At 40.2% G+C, this 16,811-nt stretch overlaps 2 protein-coding genes, 1 long non-coding RNA gene and 2 other non-coding genes across 7 annotated transcripts in view; 2 read left to right on the top strand and 3 right to left on the bottom strand.

Annotated features, from left to right (window-relative positions):
* The first annotated feature begins 129 nt into the window (after positions 1-129).
* LOC139282862 (general transcription factor IIF subunit 2-like) lies at positions 130-6,423 on the top strand. Of its 3 annotated transcripts, none has more exons than XM_070902764.1 (9): positions 130-222; positions 747-820; positions 1,054-1,078; positions 1,345-1,483; positions 2,713-2,772; positions 4,072-4,153; positions 4,620-4,719; positions 5,063-5,206; positions 5,601-6,423. In XM_070902764.1, the coding sequence occupies exons 1-9, from the start codon at positions 157-159 to the stop codon at positions 5,721-5,723; spliced, it is 813 nt and encodes a 270-aa protein (XP_070758865.1). In that variant the 5' UTR covers positions 130-156; the 3' UTR covers positions 5,724-6,423. The 3 variants fall into 3 exon arrangements, with proteins under 3 accessions (XP_070758865.1, XP_070758874.1, XP_070758882.1); XM_070902773.1 differs by having other exon boundaries at positions 1,345-1,487; positions 2,729-2,772; XM_070902781.1 differs by lacking the exon at positions 2,713-2,772.
* A 334-nt stretch (positions 6,424-6,757) lies between these two features.
* On the bottom strand, positions 6,758-8,883 carry LOC139282884 (uncharacterized). The gene is made up of 4 exons (XR_011597310.1): positions 8,777-8,883; positions 7,728-7,919; positions 7,279-7,362; positions 6,758-6,955 (listed from the first exon to the last, which is right to left on the bottom strand). It is a non-coding gene; the product is annotated as an uncharacterized lncRNA (long non-coding RNA).
* On the bottom strand, positions 7,106-7,238 carry LOC139289779 (small nucleolar RNA SNORA31). Its single transcript, XR_011597496.1, has one exon. It is a non-coding gene; the product is annotated as a small nucleolar RNA SNORA31 (small nucleolar RNA).
* Positions 7,515-7,649, bottom strand: LOC139289786 (small nucleolar RNA SNORA31). The gene has a single exon (XR_011597499.1). It is a non-coding gene; the product is annotated as a small nucleolar RNA SNORA31 (small nucleolar RNA).
* A 1,491-nt stretch (positions 8,884-10,374) lies between the features above and the next one.
* LOC139295233 (protein TANC1-like) overlaps positions 10,375-16,811 on the top strand; it is a 31,294-nt gene continuing 24,857 nt past the window's right edge. The window contains exons 1-4 of the mRNA XM_070917416.1: positions 10,375-10,450; positions 11,850-12,047; positions 14,193-14,285; positions 15,798-15,928. Coding sequence (XP_070773517.1) covers positions 10,375-10,450; positions 11,850-12,047; positions 14,193-14,285; positions 15,798-15,928 — 498 coding nt within the window. The remainder of the gene's footprint in view (positions 10,451-11,849; positions 12,048-14,192; positions 14,286-15,797; positions 15,929-16,811) is intronic.

The following is a 16,811-nucleotide window of genomic DNA, read 5'->3' as shown; positions in this document are numbered from 1 at the left end:
TATTTATGAGCGTTTGAGGCATATAAGGCACATATTGGTCAACAATGAAGGACGTGCGCTTGATGTGGACCTTCAGAGTCGCCATACTTTTGTGGTTTTTATACGCATGCGCGTGGCTGTTACATTGATAAACTAGCAGAAGCATAATTTTAAAACATGTCGGAGAAAGGAGAAGTCGATTTAACTGGTGCCAAGCAGAACACGGGTGTGTGGCTTGTAAAGGTGCGTAAACACCCATTTTTTTAGTAACGCTAGTTCATGGGACAAAGCATCAGTTATTAGTATAAACAGCAAAGGCTAACGGTAATGTAGCTTAGCATCTAAGTTATCGCTACGATCGAATGAAACTGTGCGTTGTAGCTAACATTGGCTAAGTTCATTAACTGTTAGTTAAACTAGTCTCAACTGGTAACATTCATTGCCAGTGGCTGCAGAGTAATATAGTTTAATGCGTTTAAAGTTAAACGTCACGTTTTAGTGCCAACATTTGCAGCAATGTGAATGAATGTGGCTCCAGACGCGGTTAGTTTGGTTCAACTTCACCCCAAATAACACGTTGAAATTCGTTTGTTGCATTGTTTTTACGCAGAGCTGGCGGTGAGAAATATTCATTTAAAATAATAAAAACATACATCTATACATGTAAAAAGGGATAGCTCCTACATTGGTGTTATTACCACAAGGACCTTTGTCAAGGTGTCAAAGCAGCCTCCATAATAAAAATATACCCATGTTTCTTCATGCAGGTGCCCAAATACCTCTCTCAGCAATGGGCAAAAGCGACTGGCAGGGGCGAGGTCGGGAAACTCCGAATCTGCAAGTATGTAAAACAACTGTTAAAATAGCAGAAGTTAGCCTGCAAAGTTATTAATGTGTGTCTCAACATGTGACTAAACAAATGGAAATATTGTGTGTGTGTGTTGATGAAGGGTAGAGTTTTTGTGGTGAACTAGATAGTTATACAAGTGTTTTGTTTTACTACAATTACTACTGCATTTCAAATGAAAATGCAAATCAATCTCTTCTAATTTTGCTCATTATTTTATCTCCAAGGAAAGGAAACCAAGGAAAAGCAGAGGTAAGTGATGTTTCAAAGATAGTTTGAAAACTATTTGCAATCCACTATCAGATTCTCACTATTCTTCTCTGACATTGAGAGCCAATGGCTGAGAAAAGCCCAATTCAGTAAATATGATATTGAGTGATGATTTTAAATACTTCCATGAATAGAACTTTATGTTCTATATGTGTGCATGCCTTCTTGTACTGCTCTACTGGACACCGGATAATCGCAAGGGGAAAGGGGCTGCAAAGATTAAATGTGGATGACACTGCTCTTTTCAGGTGTCTTTCACTTTGAACGAAGAGCTGACTGTGATTGAGGGTATAGAAGATAAGACGGTGTCTGCGCCTCGCGAGCACCCGTTCACCATGCAGTCAGTGGGAGGTCAGACGTTGGCGGTCTTCACCGAGACTTCATCAGGTGAGTTTTCGTCTTTGAGCCCAGCCGGAGAAAGCCAAGTGTCTGCTTTGAACGCATCTGCTGCAGGATGAGGCAGACTGTAATATTTGCTTTCTGTGATGTGAAATATCTGTTTGTGCTGGAGCCCAGAGGTAAGTTCTGTGTGATCAGGTGGTGGAGGCGCCCATCCTGCTACTCTCTATACAGCTTGCTGTCTTCATGCACAGTCTTTCCCTTTCCTGCCCCGCTTGTCTCTGTATGTTGTGAATTCTTAACAGATATATATATAAGAAATGTATTGTTCATGGTGGATAAATGAACACTCAGTGTAAAACAAAAGAGAGCTGGTGTGTTGGAAATTTGCCTTCATTCAGTCTGATCTGTGTTTTTGTCTCTGTGGGAATTTTAGTTTCGGTATTTGATCCTCTGTAAGTCATTTGTTTGGTTTGACCTTTTCAGTCCAGCCAATCATCTCAGCAGATTGGGTATCTGATCACGCACAATGGCCCCATTTGGATTTCATTTAACATAGAGTAGATCAATATCAACACAAATCACTGCTGAATTTGGAGTTGATTTTAATTTGTGCATGTTTCTTTGGTTTGGTTTGAATTTCACCAGCCTGCCCTCTGATTGTAATGTAGTCTTTTTGTTGCTATGGGTGAAGGTGTGCTTGTGCGACTGTGCTTACTTTGGGACACCATCTTGTGTGTGTGTGTGTGTGTTTGAGGGCTGTACAGTTGAAATAGTTTATATAGGCTATATTTTATTACCCATAGACATGTAATAGCTACAACTTGATATGAAACTTTTGTAGCAGCTGCTACACAATAAGTCATCACAACTTTCACAAAATTCAGTAAATAAACAAAAGACAAAAGGTGAGAGAGGAAATTACTATTGCACTGTTAACTTTTTATTTTTAAACAAGAGAAATGCTTTGGTAACATACAGGTTTTTTTGAAAATATATTCTGTTTCAAATAACAATCAGTATTTGTGCAGCCCTGTCGTGGATGTGTATTTGTGCTGGGACAGGGTATCTGTGCTCGCTTGTTGTCAGGGCATGCTTGCTTTGCTCATACGCACGCGTGTGTGCTCGTCAGAGATTACGCCGAAAGGCTCTGTGTGATCAAACGTTTTGGTGTGCGACTAAACCCTGGGTGTGGTTCTTATTGTTCGATCCCCTCCTCCCTCCGACTTCCATCCCCTATATTTTCATGTTTACCATCCCTCCCTCCCTTCCTGTAGGCCAGTCAGAAGAGAGATCTGATGGCAGCAGCTCAGGTTCGGGGGCGGGGGCAGGTCCAGGTGAGTCCTCCGTTTCACCAGCGAGTGACAAAGTTGCACCACTAGAAATCAGACACACTGAGTGTCTGTTATTCTTTTGATAAATGGAGTTTGTAGTGTCACAATAGTAACCATGTACGTGCTTTGGAAGATGCATGTATTGGTACCAAAACTGTAGACACATTGTCCCCATGTAGTGCTCAGTTTTGCCCCGAAGCATCACACAGGCCTCTTCTCTTTTTGAGCACCATTGTAGATTGTACCATCTTGGCTGGAGGATGGAAATGAGAGTCTGTGGTCACACTGGTTGACACTGCGTTTGAGCAGAGCGTACCTGCTCGTGGTGATGGTTGTAATCCCAGTCCAGTTGAGACATTGCGATGGCAAAGAGAATTAATATCTTAAGTATATTAGCAAGTGTCCTTCAAAACTACATGTAAATGAGATAAGACTCTGTGATGTGATCAAGTGGCTGTGATATGATTCAATGATTCGTTTATGATTTTATTTTCTTCTTTTACCTGCTCAGTGTATTTAAACCCAATATATGCAGAATCACTCATTCACATCATTTACTTTTCGATTGTTGAAACTAATAAAGCCGTTGTTTAGTTAGTCCTCAGCTACCATGGCCAGCAGATTCTTGCTTATCCCTAGTGGCCAAAGCTATATCTGACTTCAGTTCAGTTCGTTGGCATACTCATCATGTATGGAAATAGCATATAAACAGCAAATATGGTTTAGATTATTGGCCATAATACTTGTGCACAATATAGCACAGTGTAATTTGCATAAACCTTAGCTCTAGCTCAAACACTTTACATTCAATAAGTGAGTCGTGGTGCAGATGATCTATTTAACGGACTTGTGTGTGACCTCCATTCTGAGCCTGTAGCCAGTGTATGTATGTGTATGCCAGGCCAAAGTGGCCTTATGTGGTTTAACTCTATTTTTTTTAATATATGTTAACTTTTAACATTTGACAGGTTATGATGAGTGCAGTTACTGTATCTGAGTGATTTAAAGCAAATGAAAAATGATGGAGTTTCAGAAATTGACCCTTGATTGCTCTAACATATTTCTTTCAACTTTAGGAGAGAGCCTGGATCGAAGTAGATTCATACAACTAGTAAAAGCAAATTCTTCTAGAGCGTATTTTTTCTCTAAACACCAATCGCCAATAGTGTCTTCTTTCATCTCTTCTCTCTTACACACATGCAACTGCTCACCCTTCCTTACCTATGAAGTAAACATGCACTAAAAATGCATTGGCACACGTGGACTTAAATTTAGGTTTTAATGAAATCTCCTCTTCTTCAGATAAAATAGCCTTGGAGGGAGTGGTAGTGCAGAGAGCAGAGTGCAGACCTGCTGTCAGTGAAAGCTATATGAGGCTCAAGAGGTGAGTACTTTTTTAACACAAGTACAAACACAAGTTAGTATGTTAAGAACCTGAACCTACTTTCCATTTGCAATGCATCTGCATGAATGTAGATTATGATAAGTCTACATTATCATGTATGTATGTATGTATTGAACTGTATGTGGAAATCTCAATCGCATTGTTTCATGTGTGTGACATGTTAAATTTTAAATATGTCTATACATATAGATAAACTGTGTGACTTGAAAAATAGACACCCTTGTATAAATATACACTGTAATCCCTTTTACCATTTGAATAATTCAAGATTCAAAGGTTGAATCTTTCAAATGTTAAAGATGCTATAATCACATCGGGAAGTTAACAGTATTAATTGCAGAGATATTGTATTACATTGCAATACAACATACGTTCAGGTCACTCGGTGTACGCAGTATGTCTTGTGTTGTACTTGGCCAGTGAAATAATTCTCATCGTCTAACAGGTTACAAATTGAAGAGTTGTCCAAGCCAGTCAGGCTGTCACAACAGCTGAAAAGTCCTGTCACCAACAACTACAAACCTGTGGCCAACCATACTTACAATGTAAGAAATTCTTTCATTAATCTACTGTTATTTTTTCACGTTTCATAGAAAATGTGGCCTGCACATACGACACAGTTTATTGATGCATCTGGCCAAGTGTCCACCATGAATTTAAAAGCCCATGAATATATTGTTGCTTGCTTTTAACCAGTTACTACAAATCATGTATGCTTTATATTGCTGCTTAGCATATTGTTTGTTTGTTACCCTCGGGATGAATAACCTATCTCAAGCAAATGTTCTAGTCATTCCATGTTTTTGTTAATACAAAATGAAAATGAAGGTGTAAGGTGTAGGTCTATATGTTATACCTGATCTCTGTCTGTTTTACTTTTTTCTGCAGCTCGAGTATGAGAGGAAAAAGAAGGAGGAGGGCAAGAGAGCCAGAGCTGACAAACAGCAGGTGTTGGACATGTTGTTTTCTGCTTTTGAGAAGCACCAGTACTACAACATCAAAGACCTGGTGGACATCACCAAACAGCCAGTGGTAAGACCAAAAGGCAACATGAGGGCTTTGGTTGTAACACTCAGTCTATACTGACTGATTTCAAGCTGTACTGCTTGTTAATAAAATGTGGGTCATTTAGACTCAGGCCACGGGTTGTTAGTCAACCCTGATCAGCCTTTCTCAATTTAGCTGTTTTACCACAATCCACCATACAGTTGGAAATTAGAGCGATAAAATAATTACAGTGTCGCCTATTGTGTTCGAATATGTCAGGTATCTGAAGTCTTAAAGATATTATATTCCTTTTGGCTGCGCTTTTTCTTGTGAGAATTGTTAATTGTGTGCAGTACATGCAGTTCTTATAGCTTTGATTCACACAGAACGAGAGCATTGTATTCATCTTTTCTCATGTTTGGTCTTTTCCTTCTCCCAGATTTACTTGAAGGAAATCTTGCGTGATATTGGCATCTACAATGTGAAGGGAACACACAAGAATACCTGGGAGCTCAAGCCAGAATACCGACATTACCAAGGCGAGGAAAAGACTGATGAATAGTTTCTGACTCTCCCCAAGGCCGATACACCACCTTTTTCATTTGATGGGGGTCTCTCCCAGACCAGGCCTTGGTTGGACCTCGCAGTTCTCTCCTGATTTCCTCACATCAGGTCTCTAAACACACTGGATGATGAGGTCAAGCAAAGGTTGTTTTACAGGGAGAGGTTGTTTCTTGTCATTTTGTAGGAAACAAGAAGGGGCTCACCGCCTCCTCCTGGTGTGGTTTCTGTCACAGCTCCAGCACACCCTTGAGGAAAAAGCCCCCAGTATTTGAATTAGTTGTTCTATCCATCAGAGGAACAGGACATAATATTTTAGGAAGCAAAAGATGTATTTATGAACTCTTAGCATTGTATTCTTTTAAAGTTTTGACACGTTATAGCCAGAGGCAAGAGGTTTCAAGGACGTGACGCAGGTAATGGCCCTCACCACTAAATTGTTATGTGCAGAGGTTTCTTTTTCTAGACATTTTATAATCTTACCTTTTTTGAAATGACTTGTGCTTTTTTTTTTTTATAAATACAATTTAACAGGTTTCTGCACTGTGACTTCGGAAAACAAATTCAGCCTGAATATTTGAAAACAGGCACCATTGCTGTAACCTGTTCTAAATTTGTGCTTCAGGTGTCCTCACATTAGTGTTCATTGAAACAGTTTTACATTTGATTGACTTATGCAATAAATGTTTCCATAGAAAACATTTAAATCTTTCTTTGTACTAGAACAGTATGTAAACCACCAAACAACCACCCAAAATCCACAGCAGAGTTCTTCAAGAACCCACCTGGTTTGAGCCCATATTATCAGTTACTTCCTTTACCTCAAATGGAGCCCATGTCCCGCATTTTTACATTTAATCATAGCTACCCAAGACAACACTCTTATTCCACCGCTATAAGCCATTATGCTTCTGCGGGTGGACAACTGGATAATTTCCTTAAACTGTTTTTTTTGTAACTTTCACACCACCATGTAATTGCAGGGTTCAACATTATGTAAAACATTTAAACTCAAATTGACAAATGCTTCAGCGATGGAGTTGAATAGTTTATTTCAGACACATTGCCTGGACAGCATGCCGATTAATACTGCTTGGATGTATTATGTGTACAAGTTGGCAGATGGACAACTGCCAGTGATGAGATATGGCAAACAAGTTCATCAGACATCAGGGGGAAGAGAAATTGTTCCACTAGTCCAATGCCATCAGGTGTTTGCAGTGTCTTGCTTACCTGCAAAAACAAAACAACAAAAAAAGGGAAAACTTTAAAGATGCAACGAAAGGACATCAATGTCACCGAAATGATTCAACTTCAAGATTTAGCGTGTGAAATAAAAATAGTTACCCTAAACCTGTGAATCTGACCATGGCCAACAAGCTCACATGTATTCCTCAATTCAATCAGTGCTGCTAAAGAATTAAGCAGTCAGAAAGCGCGAGGAAGGCTTATTTTAGCATCTCTATGCAAACCCAGAAGCCAATGAAGCCTGCTTCAGGTCTATCAGTGGATGCGAATTGAAGTCAACCCCAACTAAAGACAACACAAGTGCTCACCTGCAAAGCATCAATTCTGACCAAGACTGCTCATCAGTGTCTGTTACAGCTCCGGTTTCATCTCCACAAACTCAAACCTTGGGCCTGGAAAAGGGAGAACATTTCATTCAGGTTCTGTACAGAATGGTGTCTGTAGTGTATGCACAGATAAAAATGTTTCATATTTAGAAACAAAAATGATGCAATGTGAAGCAGTTTATATGATTAATGGGAGCTACAAGTTGATACAGTTTTTGATTTATCCTCCCCGATTCAATCCGAGACGCCATGGAAAGTGGCGGGCAGAAAGCGCAGGGACATTTAATATTGCATCTGAAATAGTAAAACCCAGGATATCTCACACCAGAGAGCCCAGGCTGTCAAAGATGCAGCTTGTGACTAGACTGAAAGGCTTGATCAGTAAAACAGTTTGACCTCAGCATATGTCTCCGCAACATATTTTTACATACATGATGCAGATGGTAGCGGTCCTCTTGCCGGAGCTCCTTTCTCAGACCCATTTTCTCAAGCAATTATCCTGCAATGGCAGACTGTGGTGTTGAAACGGCACCATCATCACTGGGACATTCTGCAGAAGCTCAAACACAGCAGTCATCCTCCATCTGGCTCCTTCAGGTGTCCACCACATGGCATAAGGACCACTTGGGAAAAAGTAGGAGAAGAGAGATTATTTGCCAGCACTGCCTTTATGAAACATACTTTGTTAAATTCAATCAGTCAGATAAAAGTTTCTAGAGCAGTATTGGCATGAATTGTATTAAGACTCAGTGAAGAATCCAGTGATAATAGATAATCTTAATTATCTACGGCTGTAACGTTACAACAAACTGACAGCACTTCTCTATCTTTGAACTCTTCGTTAATAACGTTATATATTCTGTAACGTCTGTTGATTAATACTAATTAGTTACTGATCCCGTAAAGACTGTATTTAAGATTAATTGAGAAACAAAACATTTGTTTATCCTTGACATTAAATTAGTTTAGCTTGTTATAAACGGAGTTAGTGTTAATTTAAGGTTACTACAGTATAATAAACTGTACGCTAACGTAACATTGTTCACCAATTGAAGTCTGCCAAACTGTGTATCTAGTATTAAGATAACACACCAACAAACATCAATGTCTCGCTTAACCCCCCGAAACCGTGAGATTAAGAACATTTAGTGTCACCGACAAAACTCAAGTTAGCATAAACGTTTACCTAGCTAGCTAGGTGAGGCTAGCTAGGCTATGCTAATATATGTGTGCACGTTGTTGGAATGTGTTCCTCTTGCCTGAAAACCACTCATCACTCTCACAACCCTGATATAGTGGACATTATTTTGGCATTACCTATTTCCCTTACTTAACTACGTTAGCTACATTACGAAAGTTATATGAAACGGACTCAAAATGGCACCAGCTAATCTACACGTGTCCACAGATTGAGATTTTACACTATAACTTTACTTTTACTGTTTGTTTCTTTTAACAGCGCGAGACATTATATACTTACAACAGGGCATGCGGGTAGAGATGACTGAACAGATGACGTTATTTTGCATTATATGGGCTATTGGAGATGACTTTCTGTCCCCCGAACCTCTCCTGAGAGCACAGTCGGTGAAAGGATCGAAGAGTCTTCAGTTTCCAGATTAAATAGGTCACCGGTTACGGCTCATTTTCGCCCCCTTGAGGACGAAGAAGGAACTTTAATTCACACTGTCGCCCTCTGGTGTTCACCGTTGGACATGACTCTGTTTTTCCATAATTTCCAAAGTTTCCTCATGACTCATTCTCCATGTAAACAAGGTTGACTTTTTTTTTGTTTTTATAAGGCTTCGGTGCAAATCACGTCATGGTATGTAGTTTATTTGTTCTAACAATGTTGTTCAAAGAAAATCCTAATCGGCTTTATTGGCCAAGTATGTGTATCTACACATACAATGACTTTGACTCCGGTTTTTCGTTGCTCTCAATGTGGGCCTGTGTATGTACATGTACAGGAAGACTGATATAAATAGACATACAGCTAAAAACAATGTCAATAAAGTTGAACAAAGATGGCAACACATCAATATTTAACTATAATGTACATACAAGTAGGTAAAGAAAATGCGTATATAAAAAAAGACCAACAGAATGCAATCTCTATACAATAGTGCAATGGTGCAGAGTGCAAAGAGTGCTGGAATGAATATTAAGTTATTAATGTAAAAGGTAAGTAGGTGGATATGTAGGCTACAGTATAAACATGTATACAGCGTGCTTAGATTTGTATTTGACAATGTTGATGATGATATGTACATGTTAAAAACTGTATTTAAACTTTATAATTTGTAGGTAATGACACTTAATGACACTTGCTGTGATATTTTATGTATCAAAGGAAAAAGCTTTTCGAGAGAGGAAATTAATGGATCAATAATTAATCATTTCTATAGCATCCATATAGCCTCTTTCTTTCTTTTCATGCAGGAATATTAAATATGCCGCAATCAATTTCAGCCAATGTTTTGTTAAGTCATGGAGTCAACACTGATTCATTAGTATGTCTTCACATTGTTAAACTAGTTGATAATGGCAATAAAAATGAAGATCAGAATGAAAGGCAGGAACAAAACGGGTGAACATATCACATAAAACCACACATCAAATGTGGAACATAAGGCAAACACGCGTGTGCACGACGCGCGCGCCCGACTCCTCTTCCAACATAGTGTGAGTTGACTGAGGAGGTGCAGCACTTCTTAATTGGACTCCGCGAGTTTAAATGCTCTCCCATCAGCTTCCCGTGGATTTATGTGGAGACATGCAGGCATCAAAGAAGACTTAAGAAAAGGTAACTCGAGGCTTCATTTCAGGATTACATTATTTTTTTTATGTGTGACCACCCTTATGTGTACTAATGATTCATGTAAAAAAAAATTTAAAAAAAGAATACAAATTGTTAAAGACTACATAGTTATCATGGTCTCAAAAAACACCAATTAATTCTGGTTTTCCAGCAGTTGAATTAAGAACTAACAGTGTGGGTAATGTTGCCTGAAATAATGTGTTCCTAATTCAAATGAACATTTAGTCTTCCACAGGCAGTGAAGCAACAGCCCAGCTATGTTCAGAGCCGTGTTTGGAAACAGGAGAGAGGGCGGAGGGAAACGAGGAGACAAAAAGAACCAGAAACATGCAGGTAAGAATCAAACTGACTGTACTGAAACTACACGTGTGGCATGTCAATATTGCACCTTTGGGCTTGTATCTTGTTGTTGCCTTAATTATATTTTTACCACAGTTTTTATCATATGAAATATGCTTTTTTTTTGTCCCTTAATCACAAATAAGGGAAGGCTTATCTTATGTTGTACACACTAGGTCTTGCATTATTTGATGGCAATATTCAGCTTCTCTTCTCTTGGGTGATTTAAGTAGAGCCATTTCAATTAGCCTAATTCATCAGTGTGTTCTGTCCTTCACACAGTGTCCCGCTGCTTGCAATTAAAGTGTGTCAGGAGAAGTTAGAGTGGGTTAGGCAAACATCCTGACCTACTAAAAACATACTGAATTTCACAAGAATTTGCGTGTGGGCTACAACTGAATGAGACGAACCTGCGCACTTCTTTATAAATTCGTTGTATCTGCTGTAAACAAACTGAACATCTTGAAGTGTTGTCAGTGAAATGTGGACTCAGAGGTGTGCTGAGCAGCTGCAAATGAAATGAAGCCAAGATGTTCGTATTTTTCACAGGGTGAACCCGTCAACATGCTGCAGTACAGAGGAGATTTCAGACTGCGCAGTGGAGATAGACGAACATAAGTGGAGCTCAGTATTAGAGCAACCATGTTGCCCATTAATATTTAATAATTTGCTGCTCTGGGTTGCAAGAACAGAGAGGAAGATGGAGAACTGTGTCAGTCTCATTAAAATGATATAGTATGTTTACAGTTCATTGGGACGGCTCTGATCATTTGCAGAGAGTTATCATGAAAGGTTTCAAGGCGATGGTCCTTGTACGTTTTTAGGATTTATTCAACAGCATTTCATGTGAATTTGTACTATTAGGTAGTGGACCTCTGAGTCCCTGTTGTGCTCATGGTGCTGACAGTAAAAACAGACTCATTTAAACTAGGGGGAAGTGAATGGCTGAATTATACCACAGGGAAAACTACTGCAATCTGGTATAACCAACAGAAGTGGCAATAAGGTCTCTGTAATCACCTGGCTTTGTGGGTTCTCATGCATAATGTTTATTTGAAGACATAGGACAAGGCTTAATGGCTGCAATAAGAGTGGATATATATGCAAATGATTCAAATATTGAATTGAAATATGATAAGTGTAGCCTCTTTATTGAGTGTGATCCCATTCCTTTAAATAGATGTTCTGGCATTGCCAACTTTCCATTACCTCATTCAGCAATATGCCTCCAAGACAAGATACGTTCGCTCTGTCGCAGCCTTATGTGAGACATATTTTATAGTGCTCCCGCTGCGATATGTTAAGTCTGCTATACAGTTCTGTTGAATCAACTATGTTGACACTTTCTAAATGATGCTTCTTTAACCTTAACACCTGCCCTTTCCATGTATAGGTGGTGAGGTGTACACTCATAGCACCTTGCAGAGGGGTAGCGGCGGGCGTGCCACACACTTCCAGGGCCATGACTGCGGCTACACTGACAGCCCAGTGAAACTGATGAGGCTGACCAAGGGAGCATCCATTTCTTTACCATCCTCCCCTCTTCTCCCTCGCCAGGCCGACATAGTTCCCTCGCAGTCGTGCATCACAGGTGGGTTCAGTTGAAATAGAGATAAAAAACAAAGCATGGTCTCATTCTGGACAGCTGAGAATGACAAGAAGCTGCGCTTTAGGGAATAGCTGCCAAAATAGCAGAATGCTTTCATGAGAGTTTGCCTTGATTAGCAGAGAGCTTCTGTGCGTTCAGCTGTTCCATACAGTACATGTGACAGCAAATACAAGAGCATACAGACTGTGCCCCCAGGGCCCAAAACCATGTGACAGATTGTCAGAGTAAATGATTGAACAAGATAACTCAAGGCAAGGAGGCCCAATTAGGTAGGTCAATTTTGAGATATTATATTTGTTTGGATCTATACTTTATAACATATTCCATAAAGTCGCAATCAAAGACAACTGATAGTCTTTTTTTAAATAAATTTTTACACCATCTGTGCTAAAAGAAACTCTAGTGGCTGATTTCTCAGATTTCTCACTCTGTCATATGCATCACTTGTACTGTAGGTAGTAGATGTAGCCATGCAAGCGTGCCATGATACTTCTACTTACACAAATGACTGTGAATTGGGATGCAGTAGTTGTCTAGCAGTCTGAGATGTATGCCATGCATTCCTCCTTTGATTCCTCTTGTCTTTCTTCCCCCCATTATGTTGATCTCTGCAGTTAACTGTCGAATAAGGAAAAAAAGGCTCCACAAAAAATTCAATTACCTCGTTAAAAATTACATCTACTCCTTACTTCTATGAATATGCAAATATTTTTAATTTCAAGTTAAAGTTTCACTGCTGAACAGAAGATGTCTTCTACTTCATTTAAGGTCCATTCTCAGTGTTTGTGCACTGGAGATTTCAGGTGTCCACATCACATGTGTGTAGGTTGCATACTGGATCATTATTTGTCTTATTATCTTATTATTATTATTATTATCTTAAACTTTTATTAAAGATGAGCACAGAGAAACCTTCCCCCTTCTAGAGATGAATGTGAAAAAAACAGCCTCCTAGAGCATATATCATTCTACACAGTGAAGGTTAAATATAGTGAAATAACAGAAAGCAAAACACAAGTTTGAGCAGAGGGGGATTTAATAGTTTTTTCTGATTTGATTTATTGTGTTTTCCACATTAAAAAATGGGTCAAGTCTAGCATTTTCTACAATGAAAAAACACATTTGTGCCATGTCCATGTGCACATTACTATTAAGTTATTGATTAAGTTCAATAAGTTAAACGGTAAAAATCACAGAGATGTTATCAAATATAGTTATGCATGTTCAAGGAAACGTTAGTTATCTTAAAACGTAATTACCTTAAAAAACAAGGTAAATGTTTGTGACATTTTTAATCGCGTAAACTCTCATAATTGTTTGATGAAAAGAAAACAAACTCCATGTTTACCTCTGGGGGGCAGGGGGGGGCCTCACCTTAAACAAAGCACTAGGTGGCAGTGTCCTGCAGCAAGTGCAGCCATTCAGAAAAAGGTGCTGATACATTTCATTGCATGCAGCACTGCCTTGTTTTCTCCCAGTACACTGAACGAACATGACAGGGAAAATTACAGCAAGTAAAAATATATCCTGTCACGTCCTTCATACCTTTGGTGGTCATGCAAATTGAAATTTCAAACTGTATGTCAGGCTGCACAGAGTGTTTCTGAGTCTATCCACATGCATGATTCAAGCACCGAGTAACCTTGAGTATAAAAATTCTGTACATTTCAGTGTTCGCGAACATCTCATCCTTGTGAATGATCTCCAGTCCAAAAGAATCTGCGCTTCCAAGAAACCTCAGATGTTGTTGCATAAATTGAGACACACCCACACACATCAATGAGTGCACCACTGTCCCTGTCATCTCACACACACACACACACACACACACACACATTAGCAATGTTAATATATTATAGATAAACGCCCACGGTACAGCGAATATTGTACTGTTTGCATGCATGGCTCGCACTCTGTACATACTGCTTTATACTCCTGGGACACAATTCAAATTCTGCACCACAGATCTCATCTGGGGAGGCTTAATCTCTCTCTCTCTCTCTCTCTCACTTTCTTTCATATCCCTCCTTATCTCCACCCTCAATCCCTCCCTCCCTCCATCTCTCCCTCCCACCCTGCCTGCTCTCCCTCCCTCTCCCTTCTCCCTCTTTGCTGTGGCCGAAAAAGGACGAGTAAGGAAGCTGGAGTATGTGGATGGCTCTTCCAATGCGAGAGAACCTCTTGTCTTTGCCTCGTGCCGTGGCAAGACAGACCACAGAGGTGAGAACAGGAGCGTGTGGGCGTGTGTTTAGTATCATGTCTGTTTTCCCAGGTATTGATCAGGGAAGCTGAATGAGGATGAATGGGGTTGAGGTGGGGTTAAATCTAAAAGGCTTTGCATTAAGTTTTTCCTTTCAGATGCACGTAGGGACAGTGATGTCTGTGTAATCCTCAGTGTATTATTGAGAGTGGATTTGTTTTTATCACAGTTTCTCCTGTCTTTGCCCTGACTTATCTGCATGTTGTTTGTGTAGTTAAGGTTAGATTAAAGCAACAATGGTGTAAATCCCCACATCGCAGCCAGCTTTCTTTGTGGTTTTGACCAGAGGGCTACCCTTAGGCTAAACAGATTTTATGAGGCATCTTCCATCCCGGTTGCCAGGCACCTCTCAGCTTCCCGTTTCCAATGGCAACTGCTAGGTGGTTTGATGAATAGTACTGGACATTCAGTGTGTCCTCATGTTACTCCAGATTGGTTCTCGGTGCTCTGCTGACTAAATGCAAAGTTTTCTCTCCTCCCCTCTCTCAAATACACATCCAGCCTTCCTACCCAAGTCCTCAGCAGCTTTTCAAGCTGTGAAGTGAAAAGAGTATTGATCAAGGCTAGAACTGAGGCACTTTATGGAGCAAACATTTCCAGGCTTGCCTCTCAAAACTGATCCTTCACTGTTTGAACACAATTGGGTTGAATGTAAGAGCGATGTGATGCAGCACCTTTTAAAAAGAAAGAGAGAGAGCAAGAGAGAGAGAGAGAGATACACCAAGACAGAATGAGAAAGAATCAGTAGAGGGAGTGCGAAATGAATGTGATGTCTAAACGCAAAGATGTTTGTGAGGAGGAGTGAGCTGTTCCTGTAATCCGTGATGTCCTGTCATCCTGTTAATATGCCTACTCAATATGCATGTTACTCAGCCGATAACAGTACATAGGTGAGGCGTGAGAACGGAGGAATGTATTGCTCAGCCGGTTGAAGCACAGAGATGTGAAAACCTGTTCAAGCCTTACTCTGCGGAGGTGAGCGTGGACCTTGGAGGAGCTGGGGTTGGAGGTCAAAGCATCAGGGAGCCTTAAACAGTGATAAATGAATGCAGCAGATGGCCTGTGTCAGCCAATCTCTCCACGAGCAACAACGAAGGCAGAGCCAAAGCACTCCTTCTTTCTGCTCCGGAGTCGACACCAAGCTCATTGAAATTCACAACCCGTCTCTTAACCGAGAGCACCTGGCAGGCGTGTGCACAGGCAAACTCACAACCTCACACAACCTCTTGCTGCTGCCTCAACCAGGGACTGGAAAGCCACTGTCTGTGCATTCATAATCAGGGCAGCTGGGGCTGTGCTGACCTGTGGATGCATACATTTCTCGCAGTCCACTAGCAATGCTGCTGGGTGGGAACCTTGCGAGCGAGCTGAGCTGAGCTGAGAGCATCAGTTTAGATGACGGTTTTCTTCTGGCCTGCCATGTTTTCATTTGCTTCTCTGATCTGTGCGTCCTGAATGTGTGTGTCTTCCAGACCTCCACGTGGAGCCCCAGCCGGGCTCCTCCCTTTCTACCCAGGAACTGATGACCAGACTATGCTTCTTATTGGGAGAAGCAACGCCTGGCACTGCTAGCTCTCCTATGGAGGACAGGAGGGAAAAGAAGGTAGGGCAGCATATTGATTACTGGCCCTTTGCTGTCAAGTCATATAAAAAGGCGATGGATGGTTTATGAAACAACCTTCTTTTTTTAGCCCTCACGTTCCCATCAGATCTTAGTTTCTTCTGTAAACATTTAAATATGACTTACTAAAGATTAGTTGATCGTCATTTAAAATGTAGTTATTTTCAACGAAACATTGTGTAAGATACGGTGTGTGATTTAACCACTCAAATCCCCCTTGGAAAAATGGATCGATATGTATTTTAAAACATTATTATTTGTGGTGCTCTGCTTCCGCAGGGCCTACATTTCTATGCTCAGTTCCCTATTACTTTAACCCATCTGTATGAGAGTTATTGTATGTGCTTATGTCTCCCCATCTCTGTGCCTTTGTATTGCTCAGCCTTGGCCCATTTTCTCAGCCTCATTCCACCACCTGAGCTCCATATTCAGTCAGTTTCACAGAGATAGCGAGGCTCATATGAGGAATGTGGGTTGTCCTGGCTAAGATAGATGAGGCTCTGGTATAAAGGGAATAACAGTGAGCTGTTTCAACTCTGCTGCCTTGTCTCCCTACAGTCTCTGTGTTGCAGAAATGTTGCATCAGTAATGAACAGACCTGAAATGCACGTGATCAAACTACAAGGATAAGGATATAAAAAAAAACACACACACACCTTTTTTCTTGGAAAACATGTTCATTTATTAACAAAAATGTTTTTAGATTTTTTCACAGCCTTTATTAGTAAAAGGTCACATAGGTTAATAAATACAAATGTCAGCAGGGATTTAAAATATTTTTGAAGACCAGTGAAAAATCCTCTTTAAGAGACAAATATTATTCATTATAATATATGTGACCTCTCTGTCACTCTAAAGAAATGTA

The sequence above is a fragment of the Enoplosus armatus genome, chromosome 1 (genome assembly GCF_043641665.1).
Source record: "Enoplosus armatus isolate fEnoArm2 chromosome 1, fEnoArm2.hap1, whole genome shotgun sequence".
In the NCBI taxonomy this organism is placed as follows: domain Eukaryota; kingdom Metazoa; phylum Chordata; class Actinopteri; order Centrarchiformes; family Enoplosidae; genus Enoplosus; species Enoplosus armatus.
This window is presented reverse-complemented; position numbering and strand designations above follow the sequence as displayed.